At 46.2% G+C, this 20,641-nt stretch overlaps 1 protein-coding gene across 2 annotated transcripts in view; it reads left to right on the forward strand.

Moving 5' to 3' along the window:
* Positions 1-4,673: 4,673 nt before the first annotated feature.
* The window catches only part of CCDC85A (coiled-coil domain containing 85A), a 221,381-nt gene continuing 205,413 nt past the window's right edge, over positions 4,674-20,641 (forward strand). For both annotated transcript variants that reach the window (XM_052649086.1, XM_052649087.1), the window contains exons 1-2: positions 4,674-4,931; positions 12,436-13,396. In XM_052649086.1, coding sequence (XP_052505046.1) covers positions 4,674-4,931; positions 12,436-13,396 — 1,219 coding nt within the window. The remainder of the gene's footprint in view (positions 4,932-12,435; positions 13,397-20,641) is intronic.

A 20,641-nucleotide genomic window follows, 5' to 3' on the forward strand; every position in this document is an offset into this window, starting at 1 on the left:
TAGACACCTCCATTTACTGTATACAGAATCCCTTGCTAAGGTTTGCATATGAAACTGTTAATTGGCTTTATAATATCAGTTTCCTTATTTCTTATTAACATAACTTTGATTTTACTTGTGACATTATTGTATTTTAAAAAAACTACCTAGCTTCCCATGAAGCTGGGAGGTGGTCAGATGGTAAGCCCTGACTATTAGGATATAAATGAGATTCACTGGGTCATGTTACCAAGAGAACTTTTGGCATCTGCTTCTACCTCCTTCCTGCCTCAAATGTAGATGGATGGCCAGAGCTCCAGGTATAAACAGAACCCCACAGTTCAAACTCTTGTTGTTCAAGGGTCAACAGCACTAGAGGAGTCTGGGTGTTGGGGATGTTAGCTGATGTGATGAGCCATCTGTGTTCGCTAACTGGCACTCATTGAAGTTAGGCTTCTACCTCGAAGAGAGCTAGGGCACTATCTTCCTTGATGATCACATTTCAAACGGATGGCTCTCAGGTCCTTGAGAAAGAATTTCTGGGTGGTAATACTGGTGATAAGCTGGGAGGTGATCTACAGTTCAAGAGAGCAGAGAGACAATTTACGAAGGAAAGTCTTCTAAAGTAAGTGTTCTATGGAAAGGGAAGTCATGGACCTTCAGGATGGGCAGGAAGAAACCTGTCTGAAGTGTAGTTAAGTGGAAGGGAACTTTAAGGGCATCAAGGTCAAAGGGAGACACCACCATTCAGGCTCTCCAGGAAGTCAGGTCTCAGAAGTCCCTGAGCGATCATCTCTTAACAGGTAGCAGCTTTATCAGGAGACATACACTGAGCAGCTGGTGGGGGGTGGTCCTCTGATTTAGATCCTCATCCTACTGGACAGAGAGATTGCCTCTGCACCCTGGTTTTCTGAAGTCCCTTGGGGGCAAATCTCTGTGGTTTTCTGACCCTGTCTCCATCCTATGCCCCATGACATGCCCCACCCTTGGTCCCGCGCATATCACTTCAGCGAGTATACACTGAAGTGACATGCCCAGGACCAAATGCATCCACTTCAGGCAAAAATAAGTGTTTTCGTCTCAGATGATCCCATGTGAATCATATGTGAGAGCAGAACTGAGGATAGGGGAAGAGACTCTTGTAGCCCAAACACAGTACACAGGGACACAGGGTACTCCAGAAATTACTACCATAAAAGGCTGAGCAGTAATACAGGGCAGCCTTGATGGAATTACAGCTTGCCTAAGGGGCAGTACTCAGAGAAGAAGTGACTGCTGACCTTAAAATCCAGGCTTCCCTGAGCAGTTCATTCAGTTCAGTCGCTCAGTCGTGTCTGACCCTTTGTGACCTGGTGGATTGCAGCACGCCAGGCCTCCATGTCTATCACCAACTCCCGGAGTTTACCCAAATTTATGTCCATTAAGTTGGTGATGCTATCCAACCATCTCATCCTCTGTCATCCCCTTCTCCTCCCACCTTCAATCTTACCAGCATCAGGGTCTTTTCCAATGAGTCAGCTCTTTGCATCAGGTGGCCAAAGTATTGGAGTTTCAGCTTCAACATCAGTTCTTCCAATGAACACTCAAGACTGATTTCCTTTAGGATGAACTGGTTAGATCTCCTTGCAATCCAAGGGACTCTCAAGAGTCTTCTCCAACACCACAGTTCAAAAGCATCAGTTCTTCGGCACTCAGCTTTTGTTATAGTCCAACTTTCACATCCATACATGACTACTGGAAAAACCATAGCTTTGACTAGACGGACCTTTGTTGGCAACGTAATGTCCCTGCTTTTTAATATGCTGTATAGGTTGGTCATAGCTTTTCTTCCAAGGAGCAAGCATCTTTTAATTTCATGTCTGCAATCACCATCTGCAGTGATTTTGGAGCCCCCAAAAATAAAGTCTGCCACTGTTTCCACTGTTTCCCCATCTATTTGCCATGAAGTGATGGGACCAGATGCCATGATCTTCGTTTTCTGAATGTTGAGTTTTAAGCCAACTTTTTCACTCTTCTCTTTCACTTTCATCAAGAGGCCCTTTAGTTCTTCACTTTCTGCCATAAGGGTGGTGTCATCTGCATATCTGAGGATATTGATATTTCTCCTGGCAATCTTGATTCCAGCTTATGCTTCATCCAGCCCATCTCTTTCAGAATTTTCCACAGTTTATTGTGATCCACACAGTCGACTTTGGCATAATCAGTAAAGCAGAAACAGATGTTTTTCTTGCTTTTTTGATGATCCAGCACAGGTTGGCAATTTGATCTCTGGTTCCTTTGCCTTTTCTAAAACCAGTTTGAACATCTGGAAATTCACGGTTCACGTATTGCTAAAGCCTGGCTTGGAGAATTTTAAGCATTACTTTACTAGTGTGTGAGATGAGTGCAATTGTGCTCATTTGAGCATTCTTTGGCATTGCCTTTCTTTGGGATTGGAATGAAAACTGACCTTTTCCAGTTCTGTGGCCACTGCTGAGTTTTCCAAATTTGCTGGCATATTGAGTGCAGCACTTTCACAGCCTCATCTTTTAGGATTTGAAATAGCTCAACTGGAATTCCATTACTTACACTAGCTTTGTTTGTAGTGATGCTTCCTAAGGCCCACTTGACTTCACATTCTGGGATGTCTGGCTCTAAGTGAGTGATCACACCATCGTGATTATCTGGGTCGTAAAGATCCTTTTTGTATAGTTCTTCTGTGTATGCTTTCCACCTCTTCTTAATATCTTCTGCTCTGTTAGGTCCATACCATTTCTGTCCTTTATTGAGCCCATCTTTGCATGAAATGTTCCCTTGGTATCTTTAATTTTTTTGAAGAGATCTCTAGTCATTTCCATTCTATTGTTTTCTTCTATTTCTTTGCACTGATCACTGAGGAAGGCTTTCTTATTTCTCTGTGCTAGTCTTTGGAACTCAGCATTCAAATGGGTATATCTTTCCTTTTCTCCTTTGCTTTTCACTTCCTGTCTTTTCACAGCTATTTTTAAGTCCTCCTCAGAGAGCCATTTTGCCTTTTTGCATTTCTTTTTCTTGGGGATGGTCTTGATCCCTGTCTCCTGTACAATGTCATGAACCTCATTCCATAGTTCATCAGGCACTCTGTCTATCAGATCTAGTCCCTTAAATCTATTTTCCACTTTCACTGTATATTGTAAGGGATTTCATTATGAGAAGACTCTACACATGGACATCACCAGATGGTCAACACCGAAATCAGATTGATTATATTCTTTGCAGTCAAAGATGGAAAAGCTCTATACAGTCAGCAAAAACAAGACCAGGAGCTGACTGTGGCTTAGATTATGAACTCCTTATTGCCAAATTCAGACTTAAATTGAAGAAAGTAGGGAAAACCACTAGACCATTCAGATATGAGCTGAATCAAATCCCTCCCTGGGCAGGAGTTTTTATTTTTCCCTTAAGGCTTTGATGTTTTTCAAACAAAAATATAAAAGATCCAGAACTTTCCTTTAAGCTTCTTCACTAAGTAGTGGGTTTTTAGACAAGACAGAGGCCTGCTCTGGTGAGTGTGAGGGTGTGTGGTCCTTAGAGTATTGCCCAGAAGCCTCTTTTACCCCTTCTTAGAGAGTTTTCTTACACGTTCCTTCCCCACAGCCCGCTTATGTCTTTGCCACCGACCTTTTCTTCTGTCCTCCAAAGTATACTCAGACGGTTACCCTCATTGTCGTCCTACCCATCTTTCTTAAACCTCAATTTCTTCAAGTAGCTCTCGTTTTGCTCGCAGCTGTTTCCCCTGCCAGGTAACGAACCTGGCAGGCAAGGGGCGGAGGGAACAGTAACTTCGGTCACACGGTGGCGCCCGCGAGCCTCCCAAAGCCTGAGCGTCACGTCTTCTCATACTTCTCCTCCCGCCCCACCCGCGCCGGGGCGCAGAACGAACCGCACCCCCGGCCTTCCCCGGTGGGACAGCGGAGAGCGTGCCTCGGCATCCCAGCAGGCAAGGGAACGGCTGCAGCTGCGTCCGGCCCGCGCGGGAGGTGCGGCCGGCTGCAGGCGGCCCTGGCTGCAGGCTCCTCCTCCTGCCGATCCAGCCTTTTCCCACCCAGCCTCCACCCCTCCTCGGCTCGGCGCTGCAAATCCTAGGCTTCCCTGGGAGCGGCGGCGGGAGTAGCTAAGGCGGTCGGAGGAGCGCCGCCGTCCGTCCGCACGGATCACCCGGGCAGCAGCGGCGGCGGCGCCAGCTTACCCCGGAGGTGCCGCGGGGCCCAGCGCGCCCCGGCGAGGCTAGGAGAGAGGCGGGGCTGCAGCTGGGCAAGGGGGAAGAAAGTGAGCGCGTGTGCGTTGTGTGCGTGCGAGAGTGTAGGGGGCGACAGGCTCGAATTAGGGCGGTGGAGAGGGCAGGGGAACCGGGCTGCGGCTCCCCAGTGTCTCCCCGAGCGGCACCCGCTTCCCGGCGCCCCTCACCATGGACCGGCGCGGAGTCGGGATGTGCCTTGGCCGCAGCGCGCGGGTGGCTGCCCGGCCCTTGGGGTGCGCGGGCGCGCGCGCGGAGATGGCGAGGTAGGATGGCCGTCCAGCGCGACCCCTGCCGCCCCAACCAAGCGGCCCCTGGGCGGTGCAGCTGACTCGCTGGAGCGCACAGGGGTGTGGGCGGAGGCGGCCCCGCAGCGCCCGCGTCTTCGGGAGTCGCTTTGCCTTTTCCACCCACTCGCACCTGCCGCCGCGCGGATACCATGTCGAAAGCGGCTGGAGGCGCATCGGCGGCGGAAAGTTGTCCTCCAACCTCTGCCGGGCCGTCTGCGGCCGCTGCCGTGGAGGACCTGTCCAAAGTGTCGGACGAAGAGCTGCTGCAGTGGAGCAAGGAGGAGCTGATCCGTTGCCTGCGGCGCGCGGAGGCCGAGAAGGTGAGCGCGATGCTGGACCACAGCAACCTCATCCGGGAGGTCAACCGCCGCCTGCAGCTGCACCTCGGCGAGATACGAGGGCTCAAGGTGAGCGCTGAGCTCGGCAGGGCGGGGAGCTGGGCGCCCCTGGGAGGTGGGGCCAGACGACTTTCCCTCCTTCCGTCAACAGGTAGTGCTCCCCTTTCTCCCTTGTCTGCACCCCCCGCTCCCCTTCCCCAGCCCTTTGGAAACTTTTCCAAACTTCGGAGACATTCGGTTCCCTCCTCTTCTCCATATGGGGCGCGCTAGCGTCGAGCTCGGTGGTCCTTTGTGGCCCCAGGAGCGTGCTCCAAGGATGTCGAAAGGCTGGGAGGTCAGCGATGGGCACGCGGAATCTTTAATTCCCCAGGAAACCTGGAAAATCGGTGCTTTGGGGAGCCAAGTTACAGCCAGGCAGGAAAAAAACAAAAACGAGCGAAAGGTAGAGAGTCTTCGCCCTTGGGGATCAGGGATATGATAACGTTGCTCTGGCGCCACGACTTCTCCATGGGGCAAAAGGTGAAGAAAGGGACAGGGGAGAGGGGCTGACGGGGCGCCCAGGGTGAAGCCCGGCGCCATCCCTGGAGGGGGGCTATGTCTCATCTTGCAGAGAAGCTTACCTCTGCCTTCCCGTTCTGTTTTCTACCTGTTCCGATGCTTTCCTTCTCCTCGAGTTAGACTGGCATCATCTGGGGTTGCCCGACCGTACCATTTGCCCCCGATTTGATTATAAGTTCATCTAGCCTGGGGTGAAGGGCAGAGGGACTCAATGCGGGAAGCACAGGGATTTGAAAAGGTAGCTCAAGTATCAGCCAATGATGCTTTTCCTTTCTTTGCTATTAGGGGAAAGAAAAGAACAAAAGAAAAGCAAAACAGTAAAGCCGCAAACCCCCACTAAGTTTCTTTCCTCCTGGAAGCCTCTGAGTGTCCCTGCAGCGTGCCCGCCCCAGTGGCTGCCGCAGATGAGTGGTGGGGAACCGCCCTGCCCCTGTGTACCACAAACTTCCTTTCCTCAGTGCTTGCGCTGGTGCCTCCTGGTATTCCTTCCTCTCATTGTTCTTCTTTTGTTTATAGGAAGCCAGACACAAACGAAATCACTGAAGGAACCTGGGGAGCAAATACCCGCAGCCACATGCTGTTCTTGTCCGCTTTCCACTCCCACCCCGCTTCTCAGGCCCTAGACGCTTACCGTTTACCGAATTTCCTCAGCGGTCCAGCTCTAGGATTCTGGGGCAAAGGGGAGTGGGAGGGGTAGAAGGCAAGATGCTCACCTGGGTGCTGGGCCCGCTCCGCTCCAGGTGGAGATGGCCCTGCCCTGAGGCTCCAGCTGACTGTCATATGGTCCCTAGAGTGGGTGCAGTTGGGAGAATCTCAGTTAGAAAAACCCCAAGGCTTAATCTCTCTTTTGGTTCAGTTCATTACTAATGGACTATTTATTAAGTACTAGACTCTTGGGGGATTAGAGGCAGGCCAGGCTAGTGGGGAGCTCATCTCAGAGGTGGATTTGCATCTACAGTAGAATCCTCATTTGGCCAGGAGGGTGAGCTTGGGTAATTAATTTCTCAGAGCTTCATTTTACTCATTAATAAAATGCAAATCATAGTAACCATCGCCTTGGGGGTTGTGACAATAAATTATGATAATGTAGGCAAAGGTTTAATTCTGGACTTGTCTGCAAAAATGGTGGTTATTGTCCTCAGGTGACGATGCATAGGTGTATGTATATGCATCTTCCGGATCAGTCCCAGTTTCCTAGGCAAAGCCGGACCCAAGTATAGTTCATGATCCTCCAATTTCATCTTCTATGGCTTGAACTATAATATGACTTGGAAGAGTTTGTAATTAATTTCCTAGACATTTTGATAGTATGGAACGTTGACATAAGTGCTTAGAAATACTTGAAAGTTCTTTTCGTTTGTGTGGACTGTGTGTGTAAGTCTATGTGTAAGTGGTGTGGGGAATGGGGGACCTGGTCTTGATTCCAGTAACCTCATTTAGAGGAATACCTGTATGGCCAGTTAAGAGCAGCTATTATACCTCAAGTCGTCTCCCTTGTGGCTGGAATTTGTGACCAGTCCACCAAGTTCAGAAATGACGGGGGCAGGTTACTGCTATCTGACACAGCCTCTACTCCTCATCCACATCATCCCGCCTCCCCCGCCCTCCCCCCGCCCCCCCAGGGCTGTGGTAAAGCCCAGTCAAGGGGCCAGCCATCTTCCTTCCCTTCTTCATCTCGGCTCAGAGCTTCCATAGACACCATCATGATCCATAAATGTCATTGACTAAATAAGTAATAGTACATTTATTTTCACTTAATTGGAAGGAAGGGAATTTATTTTTTGCCCTCTGTTGGTTTGGGACTCTCAGCTGAAGACTAAAAGTTTGGAGTAATTAAGGCCATAACACTTTGCTTGCTTTTTTTTTTTTAATGTCTCTTTCTGTGAGCTGCCTTTGAAATTGCATCTCAATATTTTGAAGGCTACTAGGTGGTACTGTGGCTGTGGATATGGGGAGATGGAAGCAACATTCTCATCCTTTGAGTGGCCTATGACTAAGTCCAAGCATTGGCTTGGTAGTGCAGGGTGGAGCAGTGGAAAGTGAAAGGTTTGGGGCCCTGATGATTTGGGTAGCATGGGCAAATAACTCACCTTTTTGAGCTTTTGTTTTTTTCATCTGCTAAATGGGTATATTATTTCTGCATGAAGTTTGATGAAGATTAAATGATACACAGATAAAGAAATCCAGTGAGGTTCAATAGCTTTCTTAAGGTCACACAGATATGAAGTGATCCAAGTAAGCTGATTTTTTTTCTTTTGTCTGGTTGACATTCTCTGGTTGGGATGCGTCTTCCTGAAAGGGGTTCGAGAAAGGAGATTCTGGTTAGGGTGCTGATGTTGAAAGGGATGAATTCCTGAGAACCACGTTCCTGCTCTCTGAACATATACCAGCACTCACACGGCTCTGGCCTAGAATTTTGGCAGGGGAGGTTGGGGGCAACTGAATCTCTATGGATTTATCTCCAGCACATTAATTTTCCTCCTCGCTCTCCAACACACTAATTCCCCATCCCGCAATGATGGAAAAACAACAAAATAACTCTTTAACCTCAGTTGCAGTACTTGAGGGGTTTCCCTGATGGGGCAGTGGCAAAGAATCTACCTGCCTATGTAGAAGATGCGGGTTCAGTCGCTGAGTTGGGAAGATACCCTGGCAACCCATTCCAGTGTTCTTGCCTGGAAGATACCGTGGACAGAGGAGTCTGGCGGGCTACAGTTCATGGGGTCACAAGAAGGTTGGACATGACTCAGTGACTGAGCGCACACACACACACATGCAGTACTTGAGAGCCCTCTGTATGAAATTTGGGATGATGTGAATTTCAAGTGATTATACATTTAGTCTTTTAAAAAGCCCACTTTAGGCAAATGGGTAACATCTAGTGGCCTGTTGCAATGTTAAAAAAAAAATACTGTTTTGAAAAAGACAACCCAAGTCTTAAAGTGACAGATTTGAAAAAACTATCTCACAAGGTTATTATCAAGCTGGTTGCTTAGCTATTCATTAGAAGGCAAAGGAAATGGCTAAAAATTGGAGAGTACATAATATTTGCAAGAACCCAGGTGGCACTAGTGGTAAAGAACCCACCTGCCAATGCAGGGGACATAAGAGATGCAGATTTGATCCCTAGGTTGGGCAGATCCCCTGGAGGAGGGTATGGCAACCCACTCCAGTATTCTTGCCTGGAAAATACCATGGACAGAGGAGCCTGGTGGGCTACAGTCCATGGGCTCGCAAAGAGTCAGACACAACTGATACGACTTAGCATGCATGCGATGAAAAAAAGGAATAGTGAATAAATGAAATAAATGAAAAAAGGGATACTGATAAAACTGAATGAGGCAATGCCTATCCCTTCAACCTCAACTAGAATTCTGGCATTTGAGCAACACAGGTTTGAATCGCTCAGGTCCACTTTTTTAGGGATATTTTCTCTAGTAAATACTGCAGGGCTATGATCTGCCATTGGTTAAATCCGTGATTGCGAATCTGGTGTGTATAGGGCCTACTATAAGTTGCATGGCTTTTCAACTTGGCCAGATGTCAGCACCCCTAGCCCCCAGCTTGTTCAGGGGTCACATGTATATATTTCTCTCCATTTGGGAAGCAGCCCGTGGTGGCACAAGTCCTGTTTACTTCCCAGTTCTGGAGAAAACAGGAATAGTTGTAGGATAGTCAAAAGGTAGTATTTTCACATGGGGATTCAGATGAAGAAGAACGTGACTTGAACTTTCTGTGAGATACCAGAATTAAGCTAAATGTGCAAGAATTTTTGAAGCTGAGAAAGATTGATTTTGTTTAGCATCGTTTTCTCAGAATATCCACAGCTTCTGATTTTCCATAAAGCACCCGTGTCAAGGGATAATTTATTCTCTTATTATTATAGGCTCCAACACAGCAGGAGCTAGCAGAAAACAATAAGAAGGCTTTTGTCAGTAGCTAGAGCTGTGTCTTGTTTGGATCACTTGCCTAGGGCTTTAAAGGGTCGGTTGCTCCATCAACACCTATTAAGCTTTCACTGTGTGCAGTGCACCAAGTTAGATGAATCAAATATGCAAAGAAAGACATTGAAATGGATTCTTGCCCTCCAGAAGCCATCTACATTAAAAAAGAAAAAAAAAATGATGCCCAATGAATGAGTGCTCTAGGGAGTGTTTCTTACAGGCATTGAGCAGTGAGTAGAAATTCATTCATTCATTCTTTCAGACCTGGTGCTCCTGCATACCCGGTGCTCTTCTAGGGCTGGTGGAGTCTTAGAAGTGCAAGCTCTCCGCTTTGGCAAATTCACAGACCGGTCAAGGTAGTTTTTTCTAGTTGCAAAGTTAGACCTAATCAGGGTTCCTAGTTGGCTGGTTCAGAATTAAAGGGGGCTAAAGGTAGAAAGGCAGGAGAAAGCCTTTCAGGCCTGGTCCACGGGTTTCTTCATTTTCCCTGGCAAAGGGGAGGTGATGGAGACAGGAGAGATGTCAGCTGCAGGGAGAGTGTTTGAAGATCAGTCTGGCCAGGGAGAGCTTGAGTTGGAATGACTTAGGGAAGTTAAGGGCTGGGGCAGATCAAGGCTGGGAGGCCTGGGGATGCTTTTGGAGACAGCAGGCCTGAGGTCAGAGGTGGCACTGAGAAGCAGAAGAACTGGATGGGCATTAGACACAAGGAGACAGAGCCATTGGTCATGCTGGGAGCTAGAATCAAGTTGAAAACTAAGCTGCACTGATCCTCTTTCTCCTCAGGCCTTGAGAATCACTCCTGCCTTAGGCCTCATGACTGCCAGGAGGTGCCAGGCATGGTTGGCAGATGTTTTATGTTTACTTTCTAGTCAGTATCAAGGAAAGTGTTGGAATCAGTCTAAGTTTGAGAGAATCAGGTCCCCTCTCCGAGTGCCTCTAGTTCTGGATTGTCTGACAGTCACAAGACCAGAGGTTTTCAGGCTTTGTGAAGCAAGGGAAATCTTAGGTAGCTTCCTCCTTTTACCCTCTCCAAAGGATGGTGCTGCAAGAAACAGCTACCCCCCTTTACTCTGTGTGAAGGAGACTAAATGGGGATTTCACAATTAATTCTGACCTTGATTTCAGGTATCCACAGTGGGGGTGCTGTGTGTGGGGTACACAGAGGTGAAAGGAATAGATGGGTCTCCATTCTCATGACTCTGGTCCTGTGAAGAAGGAGACTTGACCAATAGTCACACTCAACCATATGTGATTAGAAGTTGTAAAAAGCCCAACAGAGGGGACGTTGACGGGGTCCAGCATAGAAGAGGACTTCCTTTAGATTGAGTGAAAGTGGGAAGGGCTCATCCCTTGGGCCTGAGACCAGCCAGCATGGGTGGGGCTCAGTGCGTGATGGGGAGGAATGGTCTCACTTTGTCCACTGACTCCATGGGTAGCAGCCGCTATTATCTCCCTCTGCCTAGACTTACCTTGTAGCCTCCTAGCTGGTCTTCCAGCTTTCACCCTATCCTGTCTCCCTCACTTCAAGTCACTCCCTCCTTCCATCCCCCAGCAAACTCTTTTCTGCACAGAACACTGGTGATTCTTTATAGAATGAATCACATCATGTCAATCCTCGAGCCTCAGCTCATCAACAGTCCAGAATTTTCCTGTGGCCCACATTACCTAGCCCTGGCACCCACCTCGCCTCCCAGGCCTCCTTCCTCACTTTGCCCCTCTTGCTCATTCTGCTTTAGGTCCACTGGCCTTGCTGCAGCTTGAGCCACACTTGTCTCAGGGCTTTTACACTGGCCTTTCTCTCTTTCAACAAATGTTTGCTCCTTGATTTCACCCAGGTATTTGCTCAAATGTTTTCCTTCTCTGTAGAGGTGCCTTCTCTTTATAGATAGTATTTTTTCACCTGTTTTAGTCTTTTTCCCAGCACTTTTTACTATATGACGTTACGTTCTATACTTTTTGCTAATCTTTCCCACCAAATGAAAGCCATAGGAAGGTCAAGGTCCTTCAAGGTCAAGGTCCGCAGTCAGTGTCCTTGTTGTGTCTGCTGATCTCTCCCTAGGACCTGGACTAATAATACCTTGCACATAATAGATGTTTACTAAATATTCATGAAGGAATCACCATTCATGCTGGAGAAGTAGGCCAGTTAAGAGGACTGGGAGCCTTTTGAGACTTACAGGATTTTGTACTTTATCCTAAGGGCAGTGAGACCCTTTTAAGCATTTGAAGCATGGGAGTGACAAGGTAAATTTCAGAGGTAGAGTTCAGGAGATGTGTTTGGCTTACAAATGGGAGGTGAGGGAGAAGGAGGTGTCAGGCACAACTACAGATTCTCATGAAGAGAAACAGGATGGGTGGAGGTGGCATGTGCTGAGAGGTGTGATTTGGGGAGGGGACCCTGGATATAACACAAGAGCTTGAGTTTCCATGAGATGCCTGGGACACCTGTGGGGGTTGGGGGTGGCAATAAGGGGCTGGATGTGCAGGATTGAAGCGCCACCAGAGGGCAATTATGCTGCTCCCTAGAGAGGGATCAGGGCTGCGCATCCCATGTCATGGGCTGAACACCAAGGCTGTTTCTTGTTTGCGGTGATGAAAAGTCTGTTGCTTCAGAGCTTTTAAGTCTTTCACAGGTCACAAGTAGCCATCTTTCTTCCTTGAAGGTGAGGTAGGGACCCTTGTCTTTTTTTTTTTCTTTTTTACCGATTTCCTGTTAATGAACTGGCTGCTCCCTCAAGACTGACTGGATGACCTTGGACAGGTGAAGCTTTTCGAGGTCCAGTTTCCCATTCTGTAAAAGACCCATTATAACCATTATCCCCTGAGGGTTTGGTGAGAAGTCGATGAGATAATGCAAGTAAAACATAGGGCAGGGAGCATAATCAATACCCATTATTTTTATTTTTATGTATAGCTATGCATCTTTAGCTTGCTCTCACCTTCTCACTTCCTCCCCTAACATCACAGAGAACTCACCCATTCCAGACTCCTAGGTCCCAGGAAGTCTGAGTCTGGTGCCCCGGCCCATACACGATTATTCCTCCCTTGAATGGCTGTGTGTCTCTTTTCAGGATATTAACCAGAAACTCCAGGAGGACAACCAGGAACTGAGGGACCTCTGCTGTTTCCTGGATGATGACCGGCAGAAGGGCAAGAGGGTGTCCCGGGAGTGGCAGAGACTGGGCCGGTATACAGCGGGGGTGATGCACAAGGAAGTGGCCTTATACCTGCAGAAGCTGAAGGAGCTGGAGGTGAAGCAGGAGGAGGTGGTGAAGGAGAACATGGAGCTCAAGGAGCTGTGTGTGCTGCTGGACGAGGAGAAGGGCACGGGCTGCGCGGGCAGCCGCTGCTCCATCGACAGCCAGGCCAGCCTGTGCCAGCTCTCCGCCACCACAGCACCCTACGTGCGGGACGTGGGCGACGGCAGCAGCACTTCGAGCACGGGCAGCACCGACAGCCCCGACCACAAGCACCACGCGAGCGGCGGCAGCCCCGAGCACCTGCAGAAACCCAGGGCGGAGGGCAGCCCGGAACACTCCAAGCACGGGAGTGCCAGCCCCGAGCATCTGCAGAAAGCTAGGGCCTCCGGGACCCCAGATCACCCCAAAGCTCTCAAAGGCCCCAGCCCCGAGCACCACAAACCCTTGTGCAAGGGCAGTCCAGAACAGCAGAGGCACCCACACGCAGGGAACAGCCCGGAAACGCTGCCCAAGCACGTGCTGAGCGGGAGCTCTGAACACTTCCCGAAGCACAGGCCCGGGGGCAGCCCCGAGCACACCAGGCACAGCGGAGGGAGCCCCGAGCATCTGCAGAAACACGCCCTCGGTGGGAGCCTGGAGCACCTCCCCAGGGTCAGGGGCACCAGCCCCGAGCACCTCAAACAGCATTTCGGAGGGAGCCCTGATCACAAACACGTGGGTGGAGGAGGAGGCGGCAGCGGCAGCGGCAGCAGCAGCAGGGAGGGCACTCTCCGAAGGCAGGCGCAAGAGGATGTGTCAGCCCATCACCGGAATGTCTACAGTGGCATGAACGGTGGGTCAGTACGTGCTGCGGAACTGGGGCAGCTCTGTAGACAGTTAAGATGATGAAAGGCTTGCCGGCCACTTGAGAAAGTGCAGGTGCCAGCAGGCGCTGGCCTGGAGGTGGGTGGGGAAGGGCAGCATACATTTGCCCCCAGATTATGATGTGTGTTACTCCCCCTCCATTTGTCCTAGGTTTATGCATTTATCAGGTAGCCTGGAGAATGTTGGGGAGGAGGGGACAGAGGAAGGAGAGGAAAACAATAATTCTGTGGGACCCTGAGTAGTTAGGGTGAGATCTTGGTCACTGAAGATAAAAATAGAACCAATATAAGATTTCTGTATCTTGAACATTTTCCTAGTTGCCTATAGTTTCTACAGGGCTCTACTGAGACAGGTGACCAAAGCTTTTTGAATCCAGTTAACAGCTTATGTGCAGGAAGAAATAAGTATTTATTATGAAAAACAATAACACTAAAAAAGAACTAGGACATCCTTAAATGGCATGAAACTGGGTTGCCACGTGCCTGTAAACATGCCTTTACCTTGAGGATGTTTTGCATTGTGTTGGGGACTTTAACAGGAATCTGTGACTTTTCTTTCCATCTGGAGTGCGTCAAATGATTTCCTTCCCAGTTCAGTCAAAACCCACCCAATCCTCTCACCAAAGTTCCTCAAACGTATTCTGAGTAGCATGCTCTTTTACATTGTGAGTCATCTTTCTGGTTGTTTAAACGTTCCCTTTAAAATGTACAGATGTGTTTGGACATTCTTTTGCTTTCCAAAACTTAACAGCCACTACCTTTGCTGAAGCAGCCCTAAACCTGACTCCAAACCTTTTGGAAGAGGTTTAATTTTCTGCATCTTGGTTCTGAAACCACTTTGAACTCGAGAGAAAATAGTTTTCTGTTAAACAAAAAAAATCCTCACAGTTCTTTTATGTTACATGTGACCGAGTTAGAACTAAAACGACTGGTTTTATGAAGTGGAGTTTTTGCATCCAAAAAATTTCAGTATCTGAGGTTTTTCACTTTATTTGAAAGCTGCCCCAGAGTCTGTGTGCAGTCAGCTCTGAGCAGTGGTCGAGGCCACCAATTTTAGCAATGACACAAAGGGGTAAATTTTCAATATTATACTTGGGGATTTACCTGTTGGATTTCATTTCATCCTAATCTCATAGTGCTGAAAATTGACTCGTGAAGCTTGGCTTCTCATACATCCAATATTTTAAGCACAGATTTGGAACTGGAAAGAGCAGGAAAGGGCGGATGCTGTTGCTTTCTCAGTTGTGTGTGCTGGGAGGTGGAAGCCAGGAGAAGCCAATTCACTGTTGTGTTGAGGCCACCGCCTAGCTGGCGGGGGCTTTTACTTTGCTGATGGCGCCCTCCCTTGCACTTGCTCTTTCTTGGGGAGGTGCAGGAGCGGCCTGATTGCAGGGCAGCCTCAGTTGTGTAGTTCTCGCAAGAGATGAAAGTCTTTTAAAAAGATATTTTGGTTGTGTTGCTGTCACAGAATCTATGTATCATCAGCCATGAAACTTGACTTCGGGGGTAACGGGTTAATGGGAAGGTAAAGTTGATGACTTCCATTTCTTGATTATTTTTTAACTAGCATGACAAGTAAATGTGCACACTATTTTGAAGAAATTTTGTATCTTGAACCAAAATAAAGATTACTTAAGGGCAGGTGGTTCACTTACAAAACAATTCTTGCAAAAGGACTCATTTAAATAAAGAAATTCTCTAATTAATGTACGATTTAACTTACCAGAAGGGATTTTAGGTGCAATTTTTAAGCAATTTGTGCAAAGTAAGGCCTGTCTCTAGATTGAGAGGACATTACATCATGGAATCTTATTGCCTGAGTTCAGACAAATTTCAAAGGAAAATTATTAAAAAGATTTTTTAAAAATTTAGTTAAAAATTTGATGTAACATAGATGTATTCTTTAGAATGAAACCATAGCTTCTTGTTTACTTCAGGTTTTCTCTTTCAAAAGTGACAAATCTTCTGACAGTTGATATCCTCACCAAAGTGCATTTGTAGTCCATTTGCATTGCATTTTTATTTCTGTAATTAATTGGAAAATGAAGAGGCGCAATGAGATGTTTATGGATCATCAGCCTGGAAACTTGGGCACTGGTAGCTTGTGTTTATCCTGCTGTTACAAATTAATTTTTTATATGGATGGTAAGATATGACTTTTCAAATTTTTAAATCCCCACACACTTTAGTTGAATTACTGGCTTATAAACAGATAGGAATCAGGAGCGAGGTAAATCCCAAATTGCAAATTTGCTGAGTCATTTACAGAGTCCTTCAGTGTGGGGTTGGAGTGATGGGTGTTTTGGATGAGCGTTTAAATGTTTTTGCTTGAACACAAAGCAGGTGAAAGTTGTGAGGGAGTCGTCTTGTGTGATTTGGCAGGTGTAGCGTCACTCCCGACTTACGGGTCTACTGGTAAGCCATCCCTAGTTGTGACGATTATATCTCCAGACGGCTGTCAAAGTTTCCTGGGGTAGCGAGATGGCAAAATTGCCCCTGGTTCAAAATCACTGCTTTCGAGCAGCGTTTTTCAGTTTGGCTGCAGGTTAAAATCACTGGGCTGACTTTGTAAAAACACTGATGCATGGACCCCACATTCTGATGAACATTGATTTGTTCTGGCACTGTCCTGTGGGCACATTGTAAAAAAGAACCCTTCAGGTGATTCTAATAAGCAGACCAGGTGGAAGCCCCTAGCCAAGGTGCATGGTTGTTGGATAAGATAGGTTGTTGTGAGTGAAGCTCTTAAACACATAGGCAGCCTGGGAAGAAGGAAGTTCTTTCCTTTGTTGAACTCCAGAACTGAGAGGACTGATCACAGCAGCTACTGAAAACCTGCACTCCTCAAAACCCCAGCCTAAGGCTATCTTTGGGAGTGTGGGTTGAAAATTTGAGTTTTTGGTGGGTGGGATTATTAGGTTAATTTGGGGAAGCTCTGACATACGAATCATTTAAGGCTACTTTTTAAAGCCTTCAAATCAAGGTAAAGAAGCATGGGGGTTTCTAACTTATTTCCAGTGGATGCTTACAGTGCATGTAGATCACATGGGATCTGCCATCCTAATGGCTTTTTCCCACAAGAGAACCCTGCATTTCAGATCTCTCAGTTTATAGGTTTTACCTTGAGTTTTAAGATTGCTTCTGATTCTCTGTTGAGGTTACTAATGAGTAGATGAAAGATGCTGATAACACAAAAATGGCCTTGTCTGTTAGAAATGAGATAACCTGTGTGTGGCAGAGCCCAGCAGGGTTTCTCTGAAGCAAGGTTGACTGTGAGTTCAGTAGTGGTACATTACAGCATGAGTGGTCGCTCTCATTCATCTTTTGTTTTTGCTTAGAAAAAGTCAGACCACCACTTATGAATGCATTGGACAATAGAAATTGACTTTTCTCTTGGGAGAAAAATGTCAGCAGTTACAGAAATACTACAGAACTGATTTTAAACTGAGGTTCTCTGAGTATATTTTCTATTGTATGAGCTGACACAAGAGGGTTAAAGACCTTGATAACAGTTTTTGATCCTCAGGCTTCAGTATGGTAATTTGGTAGCCTTATGTACACTTTGATAGGACAGCAATTTTAAGAAATTTTGAAAAATATAATCGATTATACTCTACCTGTTTATTCAGAGCATGTTGCATTTATCATAAGAATAAATTTGATTTAATGATATCGATCAGTTCAGTTGCTCAGTCGTGTCCGACTCTTTATGACTCCATAGACCACAGCATGCCCGGCCTCCCTGTCCATCACCAACTCCCAGAGTCCACCCAAACCCATGTCTATTGAGTTGGTGATGCCATCCAACCATCTCATCCTCTGTCGTCCCCTTCTCCTCCTGCCCTCAATCTTTCCTAGCATCAGAGTCTTTTCCAATGAGTCAGGTCTTTGCATCAGGTGACCAAAGTATTGGAGTTTCAGCTTCAGCATCAGTCCTTCCAATGAACACCCAGGACTGATCTCCTTTAGGATGGACTGGCTGGATCTCCTTACAGTCCAAGGGATTCTCAAAGAGTCTTCTCCAGCACCACAGTTCAAAAGCATCAGTCCTTTGGCGCTCAGCTTTCTTCACAGTCCAACTTTCACATCCATACATGACTACTGGAAAAACCATAGCTTTGACTAGACAGACCTTTGTTGGCAAAGTAATGTCTCTGCTTTTTAATATGTGTCTATGTTGGTCATAACTTTCCTTCCAAGGAGTAAGCGTCTTTTAATTTTATGGCTGCAGTCGCCATCTGCAGTGATTTTGGAGCCCCCCAAAATAAAGTCTGCCACTGTTTCCACTGTTTCCCCATCTATTTCCCATGAAGTGATGGGACCAGATACCATGATCTTCGTTTTCTGAATGTTGAGCTTTAAGCCAACTTCTTCACTCTCCACTTTCACTTTCATCAAGAGGTTCTTTGTTTCTTCTTCACTTTCTGCCATAAGGGTAGTGTCATCTGCATATCTGAGGTTATTGATTTTTCTCCCGGCAATCTTGATTCAAGCTGGTGCTTCCTCCAGCCCAGTGTTTCTCATGATGTTCTCTGCATATAAGTTAAATAAGCAGGGTGACAATATACAGCCTTGACATACTCCTTTTCCTATTTGGAACCAGTCTGTTGTTCCATGTCCAGTTCTCACTGTTGCTTCCTGACCTGCATACAGGTTTCTCAAGAGGCAGGTCAAGTGGTCTGGTATGCCCATTTCTTTCAGAGTTTTCCACAGTTTATTGTGATCCACACAGTCAAAGGCTTTGGCATAATCAATAAAGCAGAAATCGATGTTTTTCTGGAACTGTCTTTTTCGATAATCCAGCAGATGTTGGTAATTTGATATCTGGTTCCTCTGCCTTCTCTAAAACCAGCTTGAACATCTGGAAGTTCACGGTTCACATATAGCTGAAGCCTGGCTTGGAGAATTTTAAGCATTACTTTACTAGCGTGTGAGATGATTGCAATTGTGTGATAGTTTAAGCATTCTTTGGCATTGCCTTTCTTTGGGATTGGAATGAAAACTGACCTTTTCCAGTCCAGTGGCCACTGCTGAGTTTTCCAAACTTGCTGGCATATTGAGTGCAGCACTTTCACAGCATCATCTTTCAGGATTTGAAATAGCTCAACTGAAATTCCATCACGTCCACTAGCTTTGTTCATAGTGATGCTTTCTAAGGCCCACTTGACTTCACATTCCAGGATGTCTGGCTCTAGGTGAGTGATCACACAATCGTGATTATCTGGGTCGTGAAGATCTTTTTTGTACAGGTCTTCTGTGTATGCTTTCCAACTCTTCTTAATATCTTCTGCTTCTGTTAGGTCCCTGCCATTTCTGTCCTTTATTGAGCCCATCTTTGCATGAAAAGTTCCCTTGGTATCTCTAATTTTCTTGAAGAGATCTCTAGTCCTTCCCATTCTATTTTTTTCCTCTATTTCTTTGCATTGATCGCTGAGGAAGTCTTTCTTATCTCTCCTTGCTATTCTTTGGAACTCTGCATTCAAATGGGTATATCTTTCCTTTTCTCCTTTGCTTTTCGCCTCTCTTCTTTTCACAGCTATTTGTAAGCCCTCCTCAGACAGCCATTTTGCTTTTTAGCATTTCTTTTTCTTGGGGGTGGTCTTGATCCCTGTCTCCTGTACAGTGTCAGGAACCTCCATCCATAGTTCATCAGGGACTCTGTCTATCAGATCTAGTCCCTTAAGTCTATCTACACTTTCACTGTATAGTCATAAGGGATTTGATTTAGGTCATACCTGAATGGTCTAGTGGTTTTCTCCACTTTCTTCAATTTCAGTCTGAATTTGGCAATAAGGAGTTCACGATCCGAGCCACAGTCAGCTCCTGGTTTTGTTTTTGCCAAATGTATAGAGCTTCTCCATCTTTGGCTGCAAAGAATATAATCAATCTGATTTTGGTGTCGACCATCTGGTGATGTCCATGTGTAGAGTTTTCTCTTGTGTTGTTTGAAGAGGGTGTTTGTTCTCTTGGCAGAACTCTGTTAGCCTTTGCCCTGCTTCATTCTGTACTCCAAGGCCAAATTTGCCTGTTACTCCAGGTGTTTCTTTACTTCCTACTTTTGCATTTTAGTCCCCTATAATGAAAAGGACATCTTGTTTGGGTGTTAGTTCTATTTGATGACGTAGAATGCTTAATATTGGAAATATAGTTTAAGATATTGCCAAATATCTGAGCGGCAAACTATTATTGGAAAACCTAGATGGCTTACAGAGGTAATTTCTAGTAGAATGTAAGATTTTCAGCTGAACTGGCAATAATAGCACAAAGCTATAAACACTCTTGAAATCTTGGGGACCATTTTAATCTTCTAAAGAGATTATCCTTATCATCTATATGTTCTGTGTGTATGTATGTATGTATATATATTTCAGTAACTTTAATATTATGTCTGAATAATGCCTGCCATTCAGCTGATTGATTCTGTTTAGCATACACCTTCAAATGCATTTGGGTTCAGTCACATAAGCTGTGAAGCTGAAGATGAATTACTTTCAGCTGATCATGGTTTTGCTTTTTAGACCTAGTTGAAATCAATTAAACATTTGTAGTTTGGGGTCCATTGCAACTTTTCAGAAGATATCCACAGTAGGGTAATACCCTTGAGTTAGTAATGCTTTCATCTTTTTAACTGAAATGATTCAGAAAAAGCCTAACTTACAACAAAATTGTGGTGACTATTCCATTTCATCTGAGAAGTCATTTTCACAAGTGTCAAATGAATAAGACAGTGATTGCTGTAAGGCTCTACATTTACTCATAGTAATGATAGATTATTCTGGAGACGTCAGTGTGGGGATCATATTAGTTAAGCTCCAACTGCTTAAAATTAAGAATGTGAAGGCAAACCTTGCAAAAACTGAAAAAAAAAAAGTTTTGCTTGTGTAGCACCAATGGGCTAGTGTGTGCTGAAGTCTCCTGGAGGAGGGCATGGGAACCCATTCCAGTATTCTTGCCTGGAGAATCTCATGGACTGAGGAGCCTGTGTGTCTCCAGAGGTGGCCGTAGGCCATAGGGTCGAAGAGTCGGGCGTGACTGAAACGACTTAGCATGTACACACGTGCTGAAGTCTATGGCCCTAGACTCTGAAATTTCTCGTTTTAGCCCCTTGTGATGTTTAGAAACTCTGAAGCTGGATAGAGCTGTGAGTCCCTATTTTAGATGGCTCTTAATTATTTTTTTTTTCAATATCTACTTTTAATAGAATTTCAGTTACT

Source organism: Budorcas taxicolor, chromosome 11, assembly GCF_023091745.1.
Source record: "Budorcas taxicolor isolate Tak-1 chromosome 11, Takin1.1, whole genome shotgun sequence".
Lineage (NCBI taxonomy): Eukaryota > Metazoa > Chordata > Mammalia > Artiodactyla > Bovidae > Budorcas > Budorcas taxicolor.